The 27,493-nt window shown below is 38.5% G+C and overlaps 1 protein-coding gene across 9 annotated transcripts in view; it reads right to left on the minus strand.

Moving 5' to 3' along the window:
- ppfibp2a (PPFIA binding protein 2a) overlaps positions 1-26,113 on the minus strand; it is a 51,228-nt gene extending 25,115 nt beyond the window's left edge. For 4 of the 9 annotated variants that reach the window (XM_036584872.1, XM_036584870.1, XM_036584876.1 and 1 more), the window contains exons 1-5: positions 19,515-19,681; positions 12,160-12,365; positions 6,558-6,644; positions 2,731-2,844; positions 39-170 (exon numbers count right to left, since the gene is read on the minus strand). In XM_036584872.1, coding sequence (XP_036440765.1) covers positions 39-170; positions 2,731-2,844; positions 6,558-6,644; positions 12,160-12,365; positions 19,515-19,578 — 603 coding nt within the window. In that variant the 5' untranslated portion in view covers positions 19,579-19,681. Of the gene's footprint in view, positions 1-38; positions 171-2,730; positions 2,845-6,557; positions 6,645-8,626; positions 9,231-12,159; positions 12,366-19,514; positions 19,682-24,009; positions 24,168-26,095 lie in introns of those variants that run through there. The other 5 variants (XM_036584871.1, XM_036584873.1, XM_036584878.1 and 2 more) reach the window with 5 other exon arrangements.
- Positions 26,114-27,493: the final 1,380 nt, after the last annotated feature.

Here is a 27,493-nt window from a genome sequence, read left to right on the forward strand (position 1 = left end):
AGCCTCAGTTTGTTAGAGGGTTAGGAGCAGTGCAGTACCTCAGCTTTGTGTTGTCTCTCCACGTTGTGGTTTTGCCTCTCTTCCATGCCCACCAGCTTCAGTTTCAGATAGGAAACCTCATCCATTAGATCCAGTTTCTGGGACTCAAGAGACGTTCTGCTCAGAAGCTCCTAAGAAGTCCATAAACACAGAGACACATAGACACACATGTAAAATCAGACGCAAAACACTTTGTTCAAAGACCTTTGCTCAGTGAGTTCAAACAAATCCCTGAACTCTGGCGAGACTCAGCTTCACTTTGGCTAAATATACACAGACTGTGAGCGCTATATTTACTTCCCCTCTCTGTGAGGGAATGACACATGAGAGAGAGCTGGAGAGAAAAAGTTCCTCCAGACCTGGAGAGGGTTAGCACATGGGCAGGAACACAGGTGGTTTTCCATTTGTGTGAGAACTGTGGGCAATCATCATGAAGAAAAAAGTTCAGATAAACACACTTAAAACTCACAGTGAATATCAGTCACTAAAACAACACTACAGACTTTAACCTCTCTGTTTAAAAGACACTGACTTCATTGACTGCTCTGAAGGTGATTCTAAGCAGCAATGCATTTTGTCACATGGAGCAGTCCGAAAAAGTATTTCAAACGCTCGGCCGCGCAGCTCAGCTTTAAGCATGCTTTGTGCCTTTCAGAGACTACACATGGAAAATATTAGAGCTGTGTCACTGGAATCAGATTTACTTTTGAAGGCCAAAACCTCATAATGACCACATCTCAGGCAAACACACTAAAAATACTTCCCATCACAGAAGCCAAAGCTGCAGATTCAATCAGGAGCTGCACTTTTTTAAAAGGAAAGAAAATAAAACAGAAATGTGCAATTAACTCTGCAGGAAAAACTGGGTCTGCACATGCAGTATAAAGTGAAAATGCACCTTCATTTCTAGATCAGATGGAAAACTTGTAAACTGCGCAGAATGACAGTTCATCTCAGCAGTGTCCTGGAATGCACTAGATATCTTTCTTATAAGGCAAATATTGTGACTGGTGGCTGCCCTATATCGGCAGAGTATGAGCACAGCTCCATGTTTTGCCAAAGTTTTTACTGACCTGAATGAGTGATCATTTTGATCTCACTGCATTTTGACTCTTATATCTCTTCATCATGTCATCAGTTATCTCTTCTCATTTCTCTGCTCAGTGGGTATTTCACAAGAATTTCTCACTACACTGGATAACTTTGGCCAAATGTGGAAGACTGCCCAAAAGGAATGGCCCTTAGTTCCTTTGAAATGGAACTGATCCCAAAAAACAAACAAACAAACAAACAACAACAACAACAAAAAAACTGGATAGAGTACCAGAGGGAGAAAAAAAAAACAACCTACATATTTGTGTGTGTATATAGATCGTTGCTGTCCAAAGAAAACCATGTATCTCTACTTTTGTCGATTTTTATTTTTCTACATCCTTTCAACACACCAGCTGTCCTTTATGTTGTGTGAAAATTGATGAATGGACTAAAAATGTTCTAAAATTACTTGGAGTAAAATCTCTTTACATTTACTTACATTACAAGGTAACAGTGTTTTTGCCTTCCACCACCCTTTGCTAAAATATTTAATCCCCCTAAAACGTCATCAGATTCATCTGGATTGCAAGTGTTATGTTATGACCCGGCTAAAGTGTTTAAGATTTTGTAGTCAGATGAAGCAACAATTAACTCTCTGGCCATAATTTAAAACACTATGTGTGGCACAAACCTAACACTGACCATTTCTCAACAAACACCATTCCAAGAGGGAAGTATGGGGGTGGCAGCCTTATGTTGTGGGAACTGTTTCCTCAGCATGGACTGAACATCTTGTTGAAACTGAAGGATGGATGTATGGTGGAAAAGACAGGGAGACACTTCAAGACCTGCTTCAGTCTGCTTAAAAATTAAAGCTTGGGAGAAACTTCACCATCTTAATCACCAAGGCCAAAGCAACACAGGAGTGGTTGAACAACAAAAATGTTTCTCTCCAGGTTTACTTTTGGGATTAAATTATCCAGTTAACTGAGAAAAACCTGTTTTGTGAAGCAACTCCAGTTCTGGCTGATGAAACTCTGAAGCTGCTTACCCGGCCTGACCATTCCATCTAGACTGGGCACCAACCCAGTCATATCTCAACCTTGGAACACAACAAACCCCTTCAAATATTTGGGTTGTCAAGGCAATGTGAGCACTGACACTTTGGAATCTCACAGAGGAATTTCCTCCCATGAAGCTCTAAACTTCAGAACTCTTCACATCCTCCACAAAGATACCAGCAAAACACTTAACTCAAATATAGTTTAAAGTTACACTAATGAATAAGCTCTTAACTAAAAGTCTGGCATATCTCTGAATAAAAACACTATCAAGAAAGAGAACATGAAAATAAGGAACACATGAAATGAAAGAAAAAAATGAGAAGAAAAAAAGGAAAAACAAACTGGGAACACAAAAATCCATCAGAAATAAGTTACTGTAAAACAGTCAGACTAAACAGACAGCAACAGCCACAAAGTGTCTGCGTTCATTTGAGGTTATGAGACTTCACCATATTTACAAAACAGATCAGATACTCCTTTTGTAACCATAGGCGAATATAACAACCCTCACTTTATTACACAGTAAAGCAGTGAGGCATTTTCTGATTGATTTTATCAGTAGCATATAGTAAATAGTAAACATTCACATTACCTGTTGTAGCATTTCTTCTGTGGAGTTGAGCTTGTGCTGAAGCTCCTCCAAAGAACTCTCCAAGTCTCTGATCTTCTCTCCCTGAGCCTCCACCTGGTCTGTCAACACACTCACCTGCATGTGTTCGTGTATGTATTTGAAAGAGAGAGAAAGAGTGAAAGCAAGAGTGAGAGAGCAAGAGGGAGAGAGAGAGTGGGAGAGAGAGAGAGAGAGAGAGAGCATGTGAGTCAAGCTGAGTCAGCCCTTTCCCTACTCAACACCATTAGCTTTCATTACCTAGCGTTCAGGTATTACATAAATGATAGGGGTGTAATGATACGCATACTGCTATTCTTTTATTTATTTTTATTTTGGATCCAGGGTAGTGAGACAATGCACACTGTGACTCAAACAGTTTGATTTTATGCTAGAAAAATATGTCACACGATAACAAAGTTTAATTGTTTCCACTGTTCTGCTAAACACTTCCTGAGCACATGACCAACAAACACAGACAATCAAAGACAAACATAAACAAACACAAACGTTTGGTTAGAGTGCCATACCTGTGTTTAATTGTTAAAAGTCTCATTCACTCTAGTTCATTTGACTTTCCAGTTCTGGACAGTTTCTGGACATTCTGAGGACTACTGCAACCATTAGAATGTCTGTCTGGTTGGTGTACTCCAGCCTTAAAAGAGACAGCCACCCTGCACCTGAGACCATTTGCACCCTAACACTTTGCCAAACTGCCAAGGGGAAAAAAAGCTGACCGGTCCAGCTATTTGAGAGTTCAAACATCTACTTAAGAATAACTCATTCACTGTAAAATGTAAAGTCAAGTCAACCGAAAATGATTAGATAACTGATTTCACAGTCTTTTTGAGTTAACTTACTTCAGTGAAAAGTACTTACATTTTTAGTACTGCATTTTATGTCAGGTTGAGTTTACTCAAAAAAGCAGTGAATGTGCTGCCATTTTAAGCTTTAATTGCTTATTTTTTTTGTTGAATCTTTACTTACTTTAGTTTCCTCCCCCTCTCAATTTGTTCATTTCTATTGACTACTACTATTACTGACCATGGAGGCTGTGGTATCACCAGGATGTGAACTAATGATCTCCCAATGATCAAGCAATTAGACAATTGCATCAAAAAAACATACCAAAATGTTTAATACTACAATTAACAATGTTTTTTGAACACTCAATTCTGAATGCTCTGTCTCTGAGCAAGAGGAACTATTTAAGCACAGGACACACTGCTCTGAGTAAATTGATGTGAGTCTTTCACATCAGTACAATTTTGTGGACCCCAGAGGGTTAACTGATATGCAGTTTCAAAAAAAAGTGAGTTAAGAAAACATTTGACTAGAGTAAACTGAGTAAACTTTAACAAGCTGTGAAGTCAATTACCTTCTCATTTTGATTCATCAATTTAAGTTAACCTGACTAATTTTTACTGTTGCATTGCACTGCATTAAGGGCTACTGCAGTACTCTATGCAGTTATTGAATAATAATAAGCCTTAGGATGTAATAAGCCTGGGATTTCAGGGGATTCAATTGTTTTTTCTTCTAAGAAAATAACATCATCATTATCATCTTAAACCGCTTGGTCCAGCTAGGGTCATGGTAGCAGCAGGGAAAGCAGAGAATCCCAGATGACCCTGTCCCTTCAGCCTTCTCCAGCACATTCTGGGGGACCCTGAGCCTCTCCCGGTCAACTTGGACATATAATCCCTCCAGTGGGTCCAGTAAACCTCCAATGGGAGGTGACCAGGAGGCATCCTAATCAGAAGCCTGAACCACCTCAATTGGCTCCTCTCACTGTGGAGGAATAGTGGCTCTACTTTGAGCTCCTCACCCTGCCAAGTTTTAGCTCCTCACCCTGTCAAGTAGACTGCGATGAAAGCAAATTTCTGCCACTTCTATCTGCGATCCATTCTTTTGGTCATTACCAAAAGCTCATGACCATAGGTGAGGGTTGGGATGTAGACTGACCGGGAAAAAGAGAGCTTTGCCTTATGGCTCAGCTCCCTCTTCACCACTACAGTCTGGTATAGTGACCGCATCACTGCCGCACGATCCCTCTTCCCATCACTCGTGAACAAGACCCCAAGATACTTAAACTCCTCCACCTGGGGAAGAAAATCCAAAATCCATGATCAAGGGACACAAGATACCCTGCCAGGGAGGGGGTGACTTGGACCTAGCCCTGGAGCCAGGCCTCAGGTTAGTGTTCTTTGGCGGGCACCTGGTGGCCAGGCAGCCACGTAACCTGGCCAGGCTCAGCCCGCCACCACCCGCAAGGTCCAGCATGGGGGGGGACCAGTGCAGTGCCATATAGGCAGTATGAGATCGCAGGGAGGTCCTTGGTGGTACAGACCCCTGCAGCAAAAGAAAATAACTGGTTGTGTTAATTATGGTTTAAACAGACACTGCGGTCTTGTTTTGATGAATTAGTGTGAAATGAGTAGTTGCATTTCTTCCTAACTTCTGTACTGAAAACATAAAAACTGCAAAACATATCGTATTGTAAAATCTGTGTATCATTTCACCAAGCAAATAACAGCAATTCAAACAAAGGCTCAGGACGTCTCCTTCACCAGGTGCTGTTCCCTGGAACATTTTCTGTATTTCATACACCCACAGAAGTGTGTCAACACCCAATAAGCCACAGCAAGCCCGGTCTTGTGTGTTTTAACAATACAACACAGTCTGAGCTGGTAATCCTGAGAAAAACAAGCAAGACTTGCCCTAAATCTTTAAGAATCATGATGGCACTATAATATAGTTCAAGCTGAAAGCACTAGCAGAACCGTGAAATCCAGTTAAGCAACTCGGTGGATTACCTGTTTGTTCCCAGCACTTGGTTCAGGTGCAGGTGCTCATCACTAACAATCATAACCATTCAAACCTCGGCTTCACAAGACAACGATACACAGACACTGGAAGGCGTTCCTTCTCAGGCCCACCACAGAGATCTTATAGAGCACACTAATAATCAGCTGCTGGTTACTCAAGCCCCTCTAATGGAAGTCAGGCTATTCAAAGACTTACAGTTGGGGTTGTTAATATTTAGCACAGTATACTTAACCCTGTACACGGACTGTCTGAATCATTTAGAAGACAGTTAGGAGTAGTTTAATGATTCAATAATTCATAAGGACTGTAATTAATGTCCAAGACATGAAAAAAAGAGCTAAATAAAGCACTACAATGTACAAAATGAACACACAGGACATAAAAACTCACTGACACATGCACAATGTCAGTAGATGGGGTCATTTTCACTTAGAAAATCGACAAAACAATGATTTGTATAAAACAATAATTTGACCAGGGAGGTTAAATAATTTTCTAATCCTAAAGCTAACCCTAACCTTAACCAAAATGATTTAAGATGAATTATTTTGTAAGATACATTATTGTATAGGTATTTTAAATTAATCACATCTTATTTGCTTAAATTTCACCCTAAAGTAAGTTTTTTTTAATGTTTAAAGCCTGAACTACTACATCTGGTTTGAAGGGTCAAACTAGGAAAATGCATTAACATTAAAAACAATTACTGATGTTAATAATAATTAATTGCACTCATCACTTTAACTATGACATATCTACTTTTGGTCCTTTCAGTTTAAAAAAATTCAGCTTTTGTAAAAAGCACTTTTATCGTTTTGTTTGTCCTGATATTGTAGGTTAAATTGTAGGTTACATCTGTTTTTCTCTGTTTTCTTCTGAAAACATACAAGAACACACATACATGCACACACACACACACACACACACACACACACACACACACACACACTAACATTACAATATAACTGACTGCCACGTCTTACCTGCAGCACTAGAGATTCTTTATCTCCCTCTAGTCGAGACAGCCGCTCTTGATAGCTTTCATTGTTTCCGAGTGCCCGCAGGTTGACCTGTGGACCAGTGGTCAGCCATGGATAGTGTTACATTTACATATGGCTACAGTTACGTTTACTGAAACTTTAAATGGTCAGGAGAATTATGCCCATTTTAAACCGCGTAGACTGAGAGGCCCACAGCAGCAATGACCCGTAATTCCAGCCCTAGAGAGAGGCTTATCCATCAGCTGTTCCAGTTTCAGCCCCAAACTGAGCTCAACAGCTAATTCTATTCGTGTGCTGGGTGAAGAATCGCAGCTTCAGACCTGCCCACACTTCTACATGGCCCAGTGACAGAAGAATTTCCTAAGAGGTTTTATTTTCAGGGTTTTAATAGCCAACACAAGGCAATAGGAATGTGGGAGTTTGCAGAATATGTCTGTGATGTTTGATATACTGTTGAACTTCACATTTGAGCTACTGCTTTTTAAGAAATTAAACAAAGCACAGTGTAGAAACTGTGTTGTGAATTGTGCACTGTATAGGAGCAGAATAGGAGTTATTTAGTAAATTCTTTAACACAGTGGAATAAAGGGATTCAGATGTGCAGTAAAAAATTCCCCTAATCACAATCTGAGGATGGTCAGAATTTAAAACCTTCCAGAAATGAACTGGCTATATAACAAACACATGTTCAATATGTCTCCACAAATAAAGAAATGAACAACGTGTTTTCAAACCACTTTTAACAAATAAATGCACAACTGTTCTCAAGAACATGTGAAAAAAGAGGTCTACAGTTATTTGAGCTGATTGCAAAAGTCGACTGCAATGATTTTCCACAGCTGTTCACTTTACTAATTGTAAGTTTATTGCAAGAAACAGAAAATGGATTGGGTGTGTTGTCATCTGCTGGGTTGAGGCAAATGCATGCAAATAAAGGAAAACAGAAAATGCGTTTATTGAGACACATTATGGTAAAAATAAAAGTTCTAATATGTTGCTATACAGTTGTATGCAAAATAACACCCGGTCAGATTATGTGTTTTGCACAGGTCTCATTTTATGTTTCATTTTTTCCCAAATATCTTAACTTCAGCATTACTTGTACACACAAATGTGTTCTCTGTAAAGGATGTGTTAACTTATTTTCTCTTATAAAGTCAGGAAAACACGTCATTTGACCAGAGACAGCCAAACCTTCGTATATGACTGTAACAGGGTAGACTTGAGTAATGTTTGTTTATTTGAGCTAAAGCTGTGTCTGTCATCAGTTGGGAGCTACTAAATATCAACAGCTAGCAAGCAACACAGACAGTTTGTTCACTATAGGCTTGTACTCTAATAGATGTATTAAATGACTAATTAATTAGGTTAATCATAATTATTTATATCTCGACATTTCATGACTGAGACAGGCCTGGTCTACTACACACAGTAGGTAAATGTCTCATTACCATTTGGCAAGCACTATAGTCTTGAATAAAGTAATCAGACTATCAACAATAGAACATAATATGGTTTATTTGGGGCAAATGTTATGAGAGAATGACTATGTTATACTCAGATTTGTGCTATTTCTGTTTAACTCAGTAAAGTCCGAGGACCTGCATGTGGGCCCACACTTCACTTCAATTCCTAACAATCATAACTTCTATTAATCAATCATAACTAATATGCAACTAACACTGCATATCAGTTTCATAGTAGATACTCAATGTCCTAAGATTAATAATTGATAATAAGCCTAGGGTCTAAAGAATTAAAAACACAAATCTCTGGATGGGCATGGAGCTCATGTTTGTCAGCTTGTACAGGCTGCCACTTGTGCTCTGAGAGCTCCTCCTCCTTTCACAAAGCACCTTTATTCGTAAGTCACCCATTCATGCTTAATGAACCACTAGAAGTTTTTTTTTTTCAATCGTATAACTTCATCTGATCTAAACCAAGAAAGAATGAAGCACAATCTTACAGCTTTAAACAGTGTAAAACATAAATGTAGAACAATTCATAAACAAAAGACGTAGAAGAAAAAGCATCAGCACAGTCAGGCTTACCTTTTTAAGCCATGCAAAATGTTTGTAAAAATCAATGTCACACTCCATGACTCAGGGCCATGTTCCTTGCCTGCTTCTCTCCTCAGATACTAGAACAATGACTGCCTCAGAGACAGAATTAAACGCAGAACTAAATACAACAATGGACAGAACCTAATCTACTTCCCCCCTCTCTCTCTCTCTTTTTACACAGTGTGTCTGTGTCGATCTCTCTCCTGATGGAGGCTGCTTCAGAGTTCTCAGCATCTGGTTTGGAGCACAGAGAAAGCAACAGTCTCTAATATCAGCCTTCAGTCTCCACTCAGATCCTACCAGCTGCACTCTTTCTTCCTCCCTCCCTTTCTTCTCCTGCCTCATTCCCCTCCTACTAACCTCTCTTGCTCTTGTTTCATCTCCTACACTAATTCTGATCCTTTTTCTTATACCCTTCAACCTATTCACGTCCTAACACTCATCTACAGTCGCCCTCTACCTCCGTCTGTCCGCTCTTAGATCTCATTAGCAAGTATGTCTGAGCGCTGCGCCTGCTTTGTATGGCTTTGTGTGGTGAGCACGCTTGCTCATGACACACGTGTTGTACGGCAGGCAGGAGGACGAAAGAAAGGAGAGAATAGAATAAGTGAGGTGAGGGGAGTAGAAGAGAGAAGTAAGGAAAAAGGAGGTAAAAGAAGGGGGGAAGGGAAAAAGGGGAAGAAATGGAGGGAAAGGAGGAGAGGTGAGAGATGGATGTATGTGAGTACGCTGGGGAAAACAGTGTAGAATGTAGTGAAGTAAAATGGTTGAGTGAAAAAGGGGGGATAGAGGGCCCCCTTTCCTTCAGCCTCTGTCTCTCATTACTGGTGGGCTGCTTACCCAGAAGCCCCCAGTGGAACCCCTTCCACTCCCTCATCCTCACACAGAGGCCCCAGTACAGTCTACGGCACTTGGGAATATATGAATGACGCATGGTCCTCATGCATTAAGCTACATGGCATTATGAAAAATTCCTCACTATGAGCGATAACCGGTTTATAGATGGGGCATTCATATACATAGGACATGTAAGATTGAGTTTAGATTTTCTGCTTAAACAATACCAGCTCTTTTAGTAACCTTTTCTATCATGTCTCATACATGTTACCTTACACTTACATTTGAATGCATTTGCCAAAACACAGACTCTAATCTTGTAACAGGCCAAAAGCCTGAAAGTAATACTGACTTTGTAAAAATAAATTTCTTTTCCTCCTTGATAACTGACAGTAATGTTTTGTTCACTTGGCTCTTATTCACTGCCATGTGCTTAAAGAGGAATTTTACCATTTCATTCTTCATGGTTAAGGGTTGAATGGTTAAGATGTAAACAAAGTCATTCAAAGTAGTTTAATATGAAATGAGAAATTCTAGAGAAACTTATGGAGTCAGAATTTCTTACAAAGGTGGTGATAGGAACCAAACGTCTAAAGCGTTTAATATCTCTCAAAGCTACATCAGGAAAAAATTATTACGCAAAATGGTTATAAATACCTGATGTCTGAGACTTTGAGTATGTTTACAAGCACTCAAATATCCAATCATAACTGGATTTCTGCAGTTATCTGATTGTTCAAATGGTCATGTAAACAGCACCCTGATTTCTTAGATAGGAGTAAGGTCTAGAAATTTGATCAAGAAATCCAATAAAGAGAGCTCGATTTTAGATCAGTAATCAGATTTCATGTATACTTTTTGATGTATACAGCGCATGTATACTATTGTTTGCATTTCTCAGTCTGCGCATGTGCGAAAACAGACGGCGGTACCGGAAATAAGCGAGCAGCGTTGCTGTGAGATGGCTGCTAAACACTTTTGGAGCGACACTGAAACCAACTAAATGCTTGACAAAATGAAGGATTTCAATATTCTTCATCTTCTAGATGATGTATGTTCATATTTTCAGGTCAAGTGGCGCGATGTTCTAAAAAGAAAAGCCACTGCATAAAGTTTTACATTACATTTATGTCACGTCTTATTCTGTGAGTTTAGTGCCCAGTTGCAAAGCAGAATTCCGGTTACTGACTCATGTACACTCTGAGTTTCCCCATTATCTGATTATTCAAGTGCATGTTAATGTGTTGATCGGATTACTAACAAAATCTGATTTTCCGCAGTTATCGGATTATTAAGCGCAGGTAAACACACTCATTGTTTTACAATACTTTGGGGGTTTGGCCTAAGATATATATTGTTAAAATTGGTTTAGGGGTCTCATTTATAAAACGCAATGGAATTTTATTCTACATTTGGTATTAATGATAAGTACTCAACATTTGCATATGATGGATTTATGGATTTATAAACACAATGCTCACTAATTGGGCACTGTATTACTTGTAGTACACTGCTATTGCTGTTTATACATCATGTTGGAAACTTGTATTCATATCTGCACATTCACTTAAATGTGAATGTTCACATACGCTCATTTTAAGATCAAATCTGGGCATATGAATGTTTTATAAATGTAGCCCCTGGTTTCTATCACCACCACTGAAAAGAAATCAGAGTCAGTAATTTTCTCTACAATACACAATTTCACACCACACCACTCGTGATGAAATTTGGACAAATTTGGGAATTCCCCTTTAAGCTCCAACATGGAAAAATTAACATATTACTTGAGTACTGGCAGCACTTCACAGGCCTCCTGTTCAATACAGAATACAAAATTCAAAGTTCTTTAATTTCTATTTAAAGCTAATAATGAACTATCATCTGCTTATATGTCAGACTGTCTACCTGAATATGTTCAACAACAATGTCCAAGATCATCAAACCATTACTTTCTGTTCCACATGCAAAACGCTTAAGAAGCGGTGAGACTGCTTTTAGGACGTAAGCTCCCAAACTATTGAAGTCCCTCCTAGAAGGCAGACAGCAAGCATCTTCAGTTAGAAATTTTAAAAAGCAGCTTAAAATATATCTTTTACTCTAGCTTTTCTATAGTTCTATTTATGGTATCATTTGACTTTATATAAGACAACAATTATTATCAATTATTATTAATTATTATTTAATTTGGTTTATTTTGTTTTAGATTATTTTTATTTTTGTGCCACAAAATCCTTTTTTCCTCATTACATTATTTTCTTACTTGTTATATCTATTGTCCCTTCATTATTTTTAGAAGTACTTACTTTTAGAATTTTTATTACATTTTTTTTTCTCTTTAAAAAAAAAAAAAATCTTCTCTGTTTTCTGTGTCTTCTGTTATGCTGGTGTTTATTGGTGTTTTTCATAGTAAAGCACTTTGAGCTGCATTTTAATGTATAAAAAGTGCCCTATAAATAAAGCGTATTATTGTCATCATCATCATCTTCATCATTATAATTAACCAAAGCACTTCTCATATAAAATGTTTGCAAACATAATGTTTCATTTCAAACCAGAACTTCTTTTGTTTCTTTTGGAAGTTGTAAATAATGAAACAACTACAAAACACAAACCATTATTGTTAGAACTATTCTATTCTCTCAGTATTTTCACTAGTAGTGGTGAAGCACAACAGTACGTACCAGGCTTTTGTCCAGCCACAGTAGGAGAGTGTGTGCTGTGGTGGAGGGAACCTGTCTCCTCAGAGAGTCCTTGTCCTCTTGACCATCCAGGGCGCCTTTCAGCTCCTCAGCCAGCTTCAGCACCCTCGCTGAGGGGCAGCAGTCTTCAGAAGGCAGTGGAACCAGGGCACGGCTTGTTACATCCACTGGCATCACAGCTTTGGAGCCTGGAGTGGAGACACATCTTGTTTGATTTAATTTGATACAAACAGGTACATTTTTCCCACATGAATAAAATATATTCCCCCAAAACAATTTTGTCTTTCAGTCTACTTACTGCTGGCAGACAGTGTGCTGATATAATATGTTTTATTAATGTAAATTTAATGCATTCTTTGTTTTCAGTGCAGAAGCAGTTTTGGCACCAGAATAGAGGTTTCCACTCCTTCCATTTCATTGATGTGTACATGAAAGGTACAGCGCTTGTTTAAGGTCAATGTTACAGTCTGTGCCTGCTTATGTTAGCAGCTTGGAGCTTGTATAACACAGTCAGTGGTATCTCATTATAGACAAACTGCAACCTGCACTCTGGGTGAGAACACACTTCGTATATAGTGGAATTTCCATTGTGGTTAATGGCGTGGGGAGAGGCCACACACATTGCATTATACAAGCTTTTAGTGAGGCTGTTAGTCCTGTTTCATCTTTAAGACAGCAAACACATGCTACTCTTAAGCTACCTACTATTAAACTCTTACAACTGTCTACGTTATTTTAGTTGACCTCAAAAAATTTGTTTAGGGAACTGGAAGAAGACTTTCAGTCACATGAAAAATTACTGACTTTATCCACCAGATGGCACTCTCTCCATTCTTTAAGAACGCTGAACTGGACTGGAGACTGCAGTTTTAGAACTCTCTCTTTAGGCAATTAAATTGCAAGCCACTTTAAAGAGCTGCTCTGCAGGACCACCCTCAAAACAAATGGCCCTTCATGTTTTAAAACATTCTTTCCACATTTACCATGTCTCATGTTACCATGTTTCTAAAGACACTTCAAAAGACGTTGGGTCACTGAGAAAATCTCGCATTTTTTTATATTCTTTTATACTGTAATTACAATTTAACCATATTTCCATAACAAGAGAAACATGAAGACTTCAGATAAATTCAACATGTGACAGACTGTAAACTAAACTGGAAGAATACTGACCCTCTTCATTTTTCAGTACAGTTACTGTCCACTTTATTACAAACTCCTACTTTGTCCTTCCACACACTGTCCTCTTTATGAGGTGCACCTAAAGTACTGTGCAAAAGTCAGAGACCACCCTTCACCTTTTTAATTTACAATGAAACCGGCCATTAAATACGTGTTATTCTTTTTTCAACATCAGGAAAAATAGAAAACATATTTAAAAGTTACACAGAAGCCTGAATGATTTTTTTTAGTTTTAGTGTGCAATATTTGCCTTTATTACAGCTTTATTCCTTTCACAAGGCTTGCTTTCAGTTTTTCACAGAAATATGCAGGGATATTTTTCCACACCTTCAAAGTTCAGTCTTAGAAGTTGGTTGCATTTTTTTAGTAATCCCAAACACAGTCCATAATTATGAGTTCTAGACTCTGGACTGGTCAGTCTCTTGTTCTGAGAACACTAGCAGCTACTTTGTTTTACATGCAAATTTTCATTTTTGTCTATTTCCTTTTCTCTGTAATGGCTTCTTAACAGTTACACATCCTTTCAGACCCACAGTGTTGAGTTGTCTTCTCACAGTGGAAGGACGGCTGTGGACTTTTTCAGATCTGAAGCAAAAGTGAAGCCTTTTTTCCTCACTTCTTTGATTTTTTCTTTAACTTTCTCCTTCCTGAAGTAAAGACTACCTACAATAATTTCCTGCGTAGTAGCTGTGCTTTTGCTTTTAAAATCACTAAGACACAAACACAACTGCACATTAAGGCAAAAAAGGTAACTAGATTTTTTTGTTTTCATAAAATTTACTGAGGTCTTGTGAGATGGTTAGAAGAACACAGGCTTGGTTCCTCTTCTAAACAATGCACTTCAGCTCCAGTTTCTAGTTTTGGAAACTGTATTTGCCTTCTTCCAACTATGCCCTTCCTTATGCAAGGAAACTCTCATATCCAATCTCCTCAGAAATATCTCCCAAAAAATAGCATGTACTTAAAGGCCATGCAGACAGGAAATTAAATAAATGAAGGATGGTCTCTGATTTTCGCACAGTACTGTATTTCTAGACATTCTGTAGTTGTTTTAAGTAATTCTATCTTGTAAAAATATCTTACTGGATTTGCCAAGACATTGTTTTTGCAGTGTACAGCAGGCTGAATATAAAAAGTTAAATTTAAAAGAAGACTACCAATCAAATTCACTGCGCTGACCTCTACAGCAAGATAGTACCATATCCAAAATGCCCTTTTGCAGCTTTAATCAGGCCAGTTTTTCAACAAGACGTCTTTTTAGTTCATGTAACAAAAAGTACTTTGTAGTGTCATATCAGATTCTTGTTAAGGTAGCTTTGATTTTCAATGGTAAAAAAAGACTGCTGGTACATAAGAGAAGACGGCTGGGTGCCTCTTAGGCCCAGCCCTATTAGAGAGATGTCAGAGGTAATGTCTGAACCATGTAGGAGAGTATCTTACCAGACTCTGCCCTCACACAGGCCTGCTCCATCCCACACACACATACAGACACAGTCATTACATAAGAGAACAAGAAAAGTACTGCAATACCACGTTGCACAAAAACCAACCACTTCACTAAGAACTGCATGCCATGTCAGCCAACTATTCCTCTTTGCACTTTGTGAAGTCAAAGTGAAGTGCAGTCACAGTCCAGTGTGACTGCACAACACATCACTTCAACAGAGTGAGGAATTTCACTGTTTAGGTGCTTCTTTATTGCAAAACATCTGACTTGAAAACATTTTACAGTGGTAATGTATACATGTTAAAGCTGCTTAAGGCAAGACACACTACAGGCAGAAAGCATGACTGTAGTCCTGTCAATCATTATTCAGATTTTTTGACAAATAGCATCTACCATGTGTTCTCTTAATCTGTAATGATAAAAATATCATAACTCAACAGGAACATTATTCTGTCAGTGTGTTTAGTCAATTCATGTTCACTTCCATCTAACTGTATGTTACAAGTTTGCATTTTAATGAAGGCTTAGCTCTGCCCACACTTAGCACAACCACACCAAGTCACAGATCACTGAAAAGCATGTTTTCTGTAGAATCTAAAAAGAATATCCACATATGTCCATTTCCATTGTTCTATAGACAACCTTCCCCCAGAGAACTCACTGAGTAATTTAGTTCTGAAGGCCCAGTCATACTTGCGTTTGCCAGCGAATTTCCGTGAGCGAAATAACATTGATTTCAAAGGAATTTGCTGTGATTTTGCATCACAGACTCCTGAGGTGAATAAATTCCACATTAGAAGTCCACCTTTACTGTAGTATGACCAGGGCTGGGTAGTAAATGAATACATGTAACAGCGTTACGTAATCAGGGTACACAAAAATATTGCTGCACTTTGCACAGGGTCTTAACCATGTTTACTGTAGAGTCTTAGCAAATGGCCTTATGTCGTAGAAAAGTAATACTCGTCACCTGCCTTTTGCAGAAAGGGATGAAGTGAAAGGTGATAACACTCTAACCTTGTCAATTCACTCCTTTGTTTGTATTGAGATGACCCTTTATCTCATAACCTGACAATCACCCCCCATATCTCTACCCCCTACATCTCATTTCATATGCTCCTTCTATATACCCCCTCCTTACCGCCCTCAAACTCCTTTTCTTCCTCCTTCGTCCCCCACAGTTTTCAATGTATATAAGGTCCTTCCAAAATACTCGTTAGACTGAACTGGTGACACACTGATGACCAAGCTGTGCCTGCGCATGATTCTCTGCATGCAAGTGAATAAAATTCGGAAACTGAAGATCCAGTCTCCTGACTCTTCCTGACGAATTTCTAACAACGTGAACTCATCGCCGTTTGTCAGAATCTGCCATTTTAAATGATAAATATGTCACCTGAGTCACATGGAGCTGAAGAGTTTTTCATCTTGGAAAGAAAGCAGGGGTCCTGCTGCCAGCAGATAATTCTGAAGAATGCCCCTCCCAGCAACAACTCTCATGTTTTATTTAGCCAATCCACAGAAACTTTAGTATGTATTTTATAATTAGCAGAACTAATATCCACAGCATTTTCCCAAAGATATTTGAAAACCTGGTTTTATAAAATTCCAGATTCTACAGCAGCAAACTGATCTGAATGTAAGATTTTTTATTCTTGTTTGTTACTGCATTCCTACAAAGTACATTACGGTTGAACTGGCTACAAATCAAACCTTTGAAAAGCGTAATCTGCCAGATTTTAATGCTGAGGTGAGCTAATATTAACTAACAGGTAAGAAACGTGAAAAGAGAGCAGTGTCATAAGTGGTGGAGTTAGTTTCATTCTCGATTCAGAGGCTGCGATGTGATTATAAAACAATTATCAATGCATCTCGATGCATCCTTTTTTCTGTACAGATTTTCTTTTTTCTCACTGTGTGAGGACCTCATACTTTTAAAGAAAAGTATTTGTAATGATCCACAATGAATTTACTGCCAATATCTTTTATTAATAAAACAAATGGAAGTGATGTGGCAAGTGAGCTGGAAGGCTCTCATTCGCTGCTCTTGTTTGGAGCACATGAGCTGCACTCATCTGTGATACAATGCGCAGTTAAGGTGACATAAGATCCAGTGGCAATGTATGTCCACGCAGCACATGTTCGGTTTTGGTGTTGTTGTGAGGGGGGGGGGTCGCTGTAACAGTAAAATATCTTCGAGACGGGACGCTGTATCTCGGCTCTAAAATGTGCAACATAGCGTGAAAGCCCTGGTTCTCAATCACTGGGCACGGACACAAATCCTTGGCAATAAAAGTTGCGATAGAATTTGTAATGCGCTTTCAAATTAGGTGGAAGTTTTGACATTGCTTGCTCGATGGTCCTCTGGTTGGCAGCAAGTACAATGGGTAGGAAAACAGGTGGAAACGTAATATTGATGAATGGATTTATTCACATTTATAAGCACTGCAGTTGGTTTCCTGGTATGTTAAATCTGCAACGAGAGACTGTAAAAACACTAAAAAGTTGTGAAGCTGAAGTCAGCTTCTCTTTCCAATGTTTCCATTCCACCTTAAATGGTACAGCATTTACATTCTGGCGCCTCAGGCAGAATTTAAGTTGGAACGTTTAAGGTGGAACAGAAAAAATCTAACAAGAAGCTAATGAATAAGCGACTTCAGCCTTGTAAAACAGTCGAACATTGAGAGACATTTTACAAGAAACTATTCAACTTCTGAGGAAAAGTTGCCAAAGATGGGAGGAAAGCGGCTATAGCTAAAGCTTAAAGCAGAGCAGAGTAAGTCCGCGTTTTCATTTATATTTTTTAGCCTATACTAGGACATTATCACATACTGAGACATACTGGACATTAAATGTTGTGGCTCCCAAGGTGGTTTGATTTTTGTTGAAAGGAGAAAATGGCTCTTCTTAACATTTGTGTTGTGACTCCTGACCTAACCTGGCTTTTAATGCAGAGAAGCCGGTCGGATTTCTCGCTCATCCAGTTGTGTTATTGTTATGTGCCGCCACAGACTGTCCGGGCGCTGCACTTCCGCACTTCCAGTTCCGCCTTTTGCGTTCTGTCAACATGAAGTTATAAATTAAAATTTAGAAAATCGTTTTTTGACGTTTGTGAATCTATTCAGAATTGTTCACATCCGCATCACGATGCATCTAAGAATCGATCCCCACTCCCACCTCTTTCTTTTCACACAGGTGCAATAATGACCCACATACATTTAATATGCTGCCGATTTCTGCCCTTTATGACTTAATGTTAATGAGCAGGTTGATGATTGTGCCACGTCCAGATTTGGATGACTGTAGTATTTATTTAATGCTTTATGGTGTGCTCAGCTACTTTCGGGCTTTAAACAAGCCGTGTTCATACACTTCATACACTGTTGAGATTTAGTGCCTATATTTAGTGCTGAAAAATACAACTATGCTTATTGCCTCATGTAAAGTTACAGTTATTGGTTAAAGTGAGATTTTGATTGGTCAGTGTCAAAAACTGAATTTCGAATATCATTTATTAAGGGAGTCACTTTTTCTATTTTTTGTTATTTATTTATAAGATTTTAATAAATTTGAGCAGCCATTTTGAGTGGGTCAGTGACAAAAGTGGGTGGGCCTAGGTCCACTAAACACAATCATAGCAATTGAAAATCTCAGCTTCTAGAATTCCTTCCTTCGTGAAATTTAACATGTTCAGTGTTAACTCGATTCTGAAGGCTATTACAGAGGGATTTCCTACTCTATTACTCATAGCTGGATTTATCCTAGAATTTCAACAATCTGTTCTGTAAGCTCCCCTCTTTATAGTTTTTCTTCACAGTGAAATAAGCATTTTAATTTTTACAACATTTTGCAACATCCAATGGGCTGCTGTTTTTTTAATATGCAAATGTATGCATATCTAAGTAGTTAATCTCTCATTTGCATTTCTAAATGTAACATTTCGCTGAATGTCTAATATGAAAAATACTAGTAAGAATATCAGTAATCAACTCATTGTGATATGTACTGTTTTAAAAACGTCCCTATTCACCTGTTGTGTCTTGTGTGTACCAAATAACGACTATGCTCTTGCATTAAGGGGGTAAAGAAACTCAATTTTAAATGCACATAAGCCATAAGTGTTAATATTCTTGGTCTTTTTCTTTTCCTCCCACTTGTTCCTCATGAGTTCCTCTCTCATAAGCATTTGTGTGGGACCCATAAAAGAGGCTTGCGTGAGTAATCATGTCATTCTGTCTTTCTCATCAGTGCACGGATGCTTGTTAGTGTTCTGCTGTAACCTGGCACCATCAAAGCTCATTTGAGCATCTACTTTAGTTGTGATAAGCAGAGCTGTCATAAGAGAAGCTCTCTTATAGGAAATGCTTCTTGTACCTCAGAGGCTGGAGGGGAAGCGCCAGTAGAAAGAAGTGGGAAGAGGAAAAAAACAGAGCAGACCTTCATATAAAAGGGTTCACAGACATCTTTTAAAAAGTTGTATGTTTTATATTCACTTTTAATATGTTGCTACTATCATGAAAGAGACACGATCATGATGCAATTTTAAACAAAAAGCGTAACAAATACAGTAATGAAGAGCAAAGCGATGCTCTACATAAGCAACTTTTACAGACATTCGTCACCGCATTCATATTTATATGCACACATCAATGAAAGTGATCCCTCAAAGAGATAAAAGACATGTTCGCAACTGAAGTGCAATTCTTACCCGCTATAATGTCATCCATTTGCTCCAAGGCTGCCTCCAGCATGGAACTGGCATCTGATGCCATGGTGATGAACTACCACGCCCGCTTCACTGCTCAGCTTTGCACTAAGAGACATTCAGAAAAATCCATGCAGCTATCAAAGTGCACAATATAAAGTCAAGATCAGATCCACACAGAGAAAAACAACAGCAGATGCTGGGGACTGTGTTGTGTATAGTCACAGTGGAAGTGGTTTTGGTTTTAGACTTTCCTCTCATTTTGTGGCAGCCACTCCTGCTGTTGTTCGTATTTCTAGCCAATTGCGGCGGAATGGGGGCGTGGTATCTAAAAAAGTTATTTGCATAATCAATTTATTTCCAAGTTTCATTTCATTATAGAAAATTTTGTGGCTATGGCTCTAACAATACTTCACCCTCACTCCTGGTTTCCCAAAAAAAGTGCATACACATAAGTGTGGGCTCCCATGGACAAATTACTTGTTTACATGACTTGTTTCTAAGTGAAAATAAGTTAAAACACCTTTACAGAGAACAATTGTAATACACAAATACTGTTTATTTGCTGAATTTAACATACTGAAAACAAACAAACAAAAACATAAAATGTGCCCAGTGTAAAACATTTTATAGTGTACATTTCATTTTGTCCATATGTTAAACATAAATAAAAATTGTGCACCAAAATGTGCAGAAAAATACCATATATATATATATATACACATCTCCCTGTTCTAGGAATGAAACCTAGCATCTTCAAAATGATAACTTTACAGGAGAAGTAAAAAACCTTCTTTACTTTCAATGTAAGTCAATGGAACCAAACTTGGTCCATTCATTATGAAATTTATATGCAATGTAAAGGGCAACAATCATTTTCAAATTACGTCAAAAACTGAAAAACATCAAAATCTGAGATTTTTTTGGCCCGACAGCAGCAAATCATATATGTGTATATATATATATATATATATATATATATATATATATATATATATATATATATACACACAATACTCACACACACACACACCCACATAGGACACTTGAGAAATGACATGTTAAGCTATTTATCTAGACGACAAGACTTTTTTTTGCTTTAAAATGATTATTTATTATACTAATCTTACAATAAATAAAAACAAATAATAATCAACACAATAATCACATAAATTGTGATCTTATGGGTGTTAATGTTTTGGCTAATCTGTCCTTCATTCAAATTAAATTTGCTGCTGATTGTACGGAAGTCCAGAGAGGCCATGAGGTCGTTATAATCTTTTGGGTTGTTATTTTGAGATAATGAGTTAATTACCATGTTATCTCAAGATAACAAAATTGTTATTTTGAAATAACAAGTTACTTATCTTGTTTTCTCGAGATAAGAAAACTATCTTGAAATATCAAGTTACTTATCTTGTTATCTCAAGATAACAATCCAGAAAATTATAGCAACAGCTCATGGCCTCTCTGGACTTCCATAGATAGACTTTAATGAACACACAATTCAATTACTGGAGTGCACTGTTCAGAAGAAGAACTGAACCTGTGTTCTTCTAACCATCTCACAAGACCAGAACATTCTTGCTGCCTTTTTTGCAGTAATATGCTTTAGTATACATGTACTGTAATGTTTCAGTGCTTTTAAAAGCAAAACATGCCAGCTGCCTAGATATTATCCTCACATGCATCAGGAAAGGAACATTTAAAGAAAGAATAATGAGAAAAATTAAATGGAGTTTCCGAAATTATTATAAAAATAACAAGAAAATGGGACTCCTAACAACTGTGCAAAACCTGGTAGACCACCAAAGCTGTCACCATCAGATAAACAGTGCTTATAGCTTTCATCATTGAGAGAGAGGAGAAAATCAAGCTCCACTCTTGCTTCAGATTTGATAAGGTCCACAAGTGTTTCTGTCCATCCTTCTACTGTGTGAAGACAACTCAACACTACGCAACCAACTTGTAAGACTGAACTTTGAAAGTGTGGAAAAATATCCCTGCAGCAAGCAAGTTTCACAAAAAATGGAAGCTGTGGTAAAAGCAACAGATGGACACATTAAATACTGAAAAATGTGATATTATATTCAATTATTCAGCCTTTTTATATTTTAATGTTAACTATATGTTTTCTCTATTTTTTTCTTATTTGCAGGAAAGAGACAGAGGCACTTCAGTCACAATCTACTAATCAGCAGGTGCTCTTATTCAGCAGTGACCAGAGCGCTCTCACACTCTCGACCTCATCTATCGTGTGGTAAACACTGATCAGAAATTTAAAGTGAGTAGTGTGGCCATTCTTCTGGCAGGTCATTAGTAACCAGGCTGATAAGTGAGAGACATGGGGGCTAGTCAAGTGCAGGGAATCAGACCTTAATGAGGAGGTACACACACATACACACACCCACACACACACACACACACACACACACACACTCCAAAATGTCAGCTTCAGCTAGGCCAGCAGTAATCTCTCTGGCAACACAGATTACACAGACCCCTCAGTGACAGCATCTGACAGCCATTACTGCAAATAGTGTGTGAAACACCTGACATCATAGCTGTCTAAATAATTCCCATCACTGCACACACTGAGCGCACACACACCATATATAAATATATTTAAAAAACATTCAGCCACAGAAATGTTATGCTCTATAACATGAGAATAGAGGAAAGTAGCAATTATCATAGGTCCCTCTGAACAGCAAAGTCTTTGGAATTAGCACTTGCTGAGCTCACTGTGGTTTTACGAAGAAAGTGTCTTACACAGCACATTTAAATAAAGTGCACATTTAAGCGGTGAACACATAGCATGGCCTTTTAGTTTTTCCATCCTACCTGAACTGACAAACACAGTGTGTGTATTCATCAATATGATAATGAATGAAGAATGTTTATTGACAACAGTTTGTCAAAGTATTCCAGAGCCCATGTGGCGGGGTGTGTGATACTGCAAAGTTCAGTATCGATCCAATACCAAGTAAATACAGGGCTAGTATCACCGATACTGACACTGTTACTGATACTCTTTACTTATAAAAGCAGCTTATGTACTTTCATGTAGGGAAGAACAGTGTGTCATGATTTATGAAGTGAATCTATCATCAATATGTTAAATCTGAATACACTCTCATGACCACTCGGTGATTTTGTGATTTTTGCTTTCCACTGTTGATTAGCTAATCATGTGCAAGTTAAAACCCGGGACAGCAAAGTTTTTAGGCAAATATATATTTTTTATTACTGTAAGGAACTTAAACATGAGTTCTGCACAAAATTACTACTGGAGAACAATGAATGTTTTAAAACTTACATTTTCTTTCCTTCAATCTGTGGGTTTTGTTCAGGAGCAATTAAATATTAACAATGCATAATTTCTTCCTTTCATTGCACTTCTCTGGCTTTTTGTAAAATAAACAAAGCGCACAAAATTATTACTGGAGAACGATTGTTTTAAAACTTAATTTTTTTTCAGTTAGAGGTTTTTGTTCAGAAACAATAACATAATATACCACTATATAAGCTACCTGGATTATCCTTGCCTCTCTGAAAGGACACTGCCAGCGACCTCTGTCTCTGTGCCAGGGGTCTCAGTCTGTCTGAGGGATTTCCCTCCCACAGTTTGCAAGGTTTTCATTTACAGCCATAAAATATCTCCACACCACGCTCCTCTTTCTCTCTGCCATGCTCTCAATCACTGTAGCTTACATGCGTCTGCTCTCAGCGCTGGAGGAGGAGCAAAGTGTGCATGCAAGCTAAGAAACGAGCGGTGTTTGCACAGACATGAAACGAGAGCAACGTACTGGATATAGAGAAGTTTTGATGCCAACACATTAGTATCGATCCAAAACCAATACCACATGGAGATATCCATCACAGAAGCATGCCAGTGTTTAATGCAGTGCCACCTGAGAGACAGAAGGTTATAGGCATTCAGTCTTACTCTTTACACACAGAGATTTCTCCAGAATCCCTGAATCTTTTCCTGAATTTCCTGAATCTTTTTGTGATATTATGCACCAAGAAAGGTGAAATAGCTAAAATCTTTGCAAGTGCTTGCTGAGGAATTCCTAAATTTTTTGGTAAAGTAGCAAGTCCAACCCTCTTCATGATATTTTTTGAACATTTCATAACATTCCTAATTAAATTGCCCCGTCCCAACTTTTTTTGCAATGTGCTGCAGGCATCCAATTTTTTGAATGAATGTATAATAAAAACAACCTGCGAATTTGTTAAGCTATAACATGAAATACCTTTCTACTGCTTTCCTTTAAATACACGTCAAAGTGGATTTACAAATTACTGCTTTCTGTTTTTGTTTGCCTTTCACATACTGTCCTGACATTTTTTTTAAAATTGAAGTTTGTGGTAAATGAAAAATTTGCAGACTCAGTTGAAAGCACAACAGTCAGGTAGTCAATAGTATGTATTAGTCCATCGCCAGTATTTCAAGAACACACAAATAAAACAACAAAAAATGTCTTATACTCACTGGAGGAGTGTCCTGAGTCTCTGAACCACAGCAGGGTTGTCACCACGTCCATTCAGCGTGAATAAGGTCGGAGCGATTAGAGCTCATAAGAGCTCTCCTGCAGCCTGAGCTCAGCGTGCTCACCTGCTTTAACCACAGTTGACAGTCTGGCCTGGCCTCTAGAGGAGCACATGAACAAGAGCAGTGCTGAACCATAGACTTTTCACTTCACTAAACAGAATAAATTACAATAAATTAAAGTGTTTATCCCCAAGTTTTACGGAGAACGTTGGAGTATTGTGAGAGAGGAAGGATGTAAGGTTATAAAAAGACAGCAAATGTAGGAATTAAACTTACAACACTCATAATGAAGAAACCCGCTTGTCACTGTGTTTTCTCACTTTCTCCGACCCCTGATTCATACCATGTTCATTCTAGTGATGGTAGCATATTTTAGTGTTTTGAGTCTTTTCAATCTTCATGCAGCAATTATCACAGGGCTCTGAAGGGAGCAGTGACTGGCTAATGAAGCAGGCTGTTAATAAATTTATGCAATTACAGAAATCCTGAGGATGTTCAGTAAATGATCATGACTCATCTGTCTCTCCCAGAAAAGAGGCAGATGCACCCTTCACTATTAGCATATCACTGCCAGGCACAAATACACGCAGCCATGCGTTTCGTCTTGTGGTGCTTTTAATGATAGTACAGCAATTAAGCTCAATCTCCTCAGGCAGCCTGCAATGGGCAAGCTCTCTCACACTGACACCATATGGCAGGAGTGTCATCGACTGTGGGCCATCAGAGAGAGGAAGAAAGAAAGAAAGAAAGAAAGAAAGAAAGAAAGACATCTGTGAAGACTGCAACAGCAGCCCATCTGAGAGACAGAGAGAGAGAGAGACAGAGAGAGAGAGAAGAAAGAGAAAAAGAGAGAGGAAAAGAAAGAGAGAGAGAGAGAAAGAAGAAAGAGAGAAAGAGAGGAAAAGAGACAGAGAGAGAAGAAAGAGAGAGAGACAGAGAATGAAAAAGAAAGAAGCAATAATGGAAGGATATAAGAAATATAGAGAAAGAAAAGGGAAAAAAGCATGAAACCAAAAAAAGATAGAAACACAGAAAGATGTAAGTCTAAATGTTCCAGATCCACAACATTAGTCCATTATAGAGAGAGAGAGAGAGAGAGAGAGAGAGAGAGAGAGAGAGAGAGAGAGAGAGAGAGAGAAGAGCTAAAAGCCTGTTAATGGTAGCAACAGCAACCAGACCATCTAGTGTGTGTGTGTGTGTGTGTGTGTGTGTGTGTGTGTGTGTGTGTGTGTGTGAGAGAGAGAGAGAGAGAGAGAGAGAGAGAGAGAGAGACTGAGAAAAGATAAAGACAATAAACACTAAGATAGAAATTCTGTAATGCCTGAAACGTCTGTAAATGTTCCTATTCTACATTTTACCACTAGAAAAAGGAAGAATTAAAGAAAGAAAGAAAGAAAGAAAGAAAGAAAGAAAGAAAGAGAAAGACAGAGAAAGAAAGAAGCTCTACAAGTCTGTGAATGTTGCATGTAGTGATGCTGCACTCGTGTCTGTATGTATATTCTTTATTCTCCTGTCTCTCTTCTCGCTCAGGCTCTGAAAGTCTGCTGAAGAATCCTGCACTTTAGTGTGAACCCGCAGCAGCAGCAGCCTGAGCAGCCCGGGGTGATGAACCCACAGCACAGCGCAGCCCAGCATCCCTCTAACTATAACCCCATCAGTCTCATCAAAAACTAATCGTCTTCCACTTCTCATTACGTTTATTTTAAGACGCTGCTATCGTCAAGTAATAATTTGCGTGGATTTTAATCCTCAGTTCAGACTAACAGACTCTGTAAAGGCATTTCACACTTTTTGCTTGCTAAATATTCAGTTCTTCATTCTGTGAGCACGAACGCACATGAAGGGATCTAGCGGGACAAATTAATAAAGAAACATGAAATAAAACAAAATAAAACGGCCCGTTTCCACTGTAACTGTGAACTTTAATCCCAGCTGTGTTAGTGAGTGCAGTCCCAGCATTCAGGCTCCGTTCACTCACTGCTGGATTTAAAAGAGCAGAGTGACGGAGAAGAAAAGATAAACTTACCAATGAGCGCGTGTTTCTGTGATCCACTTCTTTTTCTCCCAGAGGAACTGGAGTAAAACAGCAGCTGAACAAGTGAGGAGATCAGTCTCAGTAACCAGTGCTGTGAGCCCGGCTCAGCCTCTCCTGCGCCCTCCAGTGGTCAGACTGTCAACTTAACGGAGCAGCACAGAGCTTGCAAGGAAGAATAGATTTAAAACAAAGTTTCAAAATTCGGTAACTTTTGAAAAGTATGTATACCCTGAGATACACTGCCATATGAGGGGTAGAAAGCTGCTCAGTGCAGTATTCAAAATGTAGTTTCAAACAGGAAGACGTTAATATTCACTGCAAAAACAAATTTTATCATGCACAGGTATGTACATCATGATAGTATAACCATATATTTACCTGCAGGGCATTACAGTTAGCTCATTGTATTGCAAAAGACAGTTAGGAATATGTGAGAGAGTGAGGAAGATGAAGAAATCATTTTCAGGCAGCAGGGAGAGTATCTTTGTTTTTACGTTACTTTTTATGTGGTTGCTATTCACTTAGTAGAGCTGGACTGGAAGGTTGTGGTAGGCCTATAGGTTGATAGAAATGATAAAAATCTATTTAAAACCTGGTAGGTGTGCTGTAAATGACCTGGAACAACAAGAATGCATCACTTCTCTTCATTAAAATGTTACAGCATAAACCTCCTAACAAAGCACATTAAGGACATATAAACATGGCTTCATAATCACTCAATGAAAAAGCCCAGTTGTTGAAATCCATGCCAATAAAATCCAACCAAATGAAGAATTGCCAGGTGAACATCACTGGTTCCTGCTAACAGACTGTGTTTAACTGGTTTACATATCATATTATGGCATCAGAGCATATTTTGGCTCCCATAATAGGGCAGACACACAGACAATATTCATTCACACCTAAGACCCCTAGACCGATCGTCGCCCAGAAGGGCACCCAGGCCCTTTTTTTCCTGCTGTGAGGCGACAGCCACTGGACCACCCTACTCCAAAGAAATAATCTATAGTTGATTCACATTCACAATACACTACTATACTGTAATAGCAGGACATGACCTGGGGAAGCCACTGCCTCTGCTGTACTACCAGAGACTGACTAACGTAATGTTCGGCCAATCATATCAGGCCTCCTACGTTGTAAGACAATCATATCAGACCTCATACATTGTAAGCCAATCATATCAGACCTGGAGGAGGGGCTCTGTTTATGCACTGCAAAGTAAACAGTAGCCGAGCTGAAGACTCACGAAAACTCACTAAAATAAACTTTAGACCTTATTCAAAATCTACAATATACTGACTGAAACCCTGAAACAGAGTGAACGTATCCAATACTATATGGATTTATGGCAAATAAAGGTCAGTATAGCTGGATATCTGATTATGT

Source organism: Colossoma macropomum, unplaced genomic scaffold (genome assembly GCF_904425465.1).
Source record: "Colossoma macropomum unplaced genomic scaffold, Colossoma_macropomum, whole genome shotgun sequence".
Lineage (NCBI taxonomy): Eukaryota > Metazoa > Chordata > Actinopteri > Characiformes > Serrasalmidae > Colossoma > Colossoma macropomum.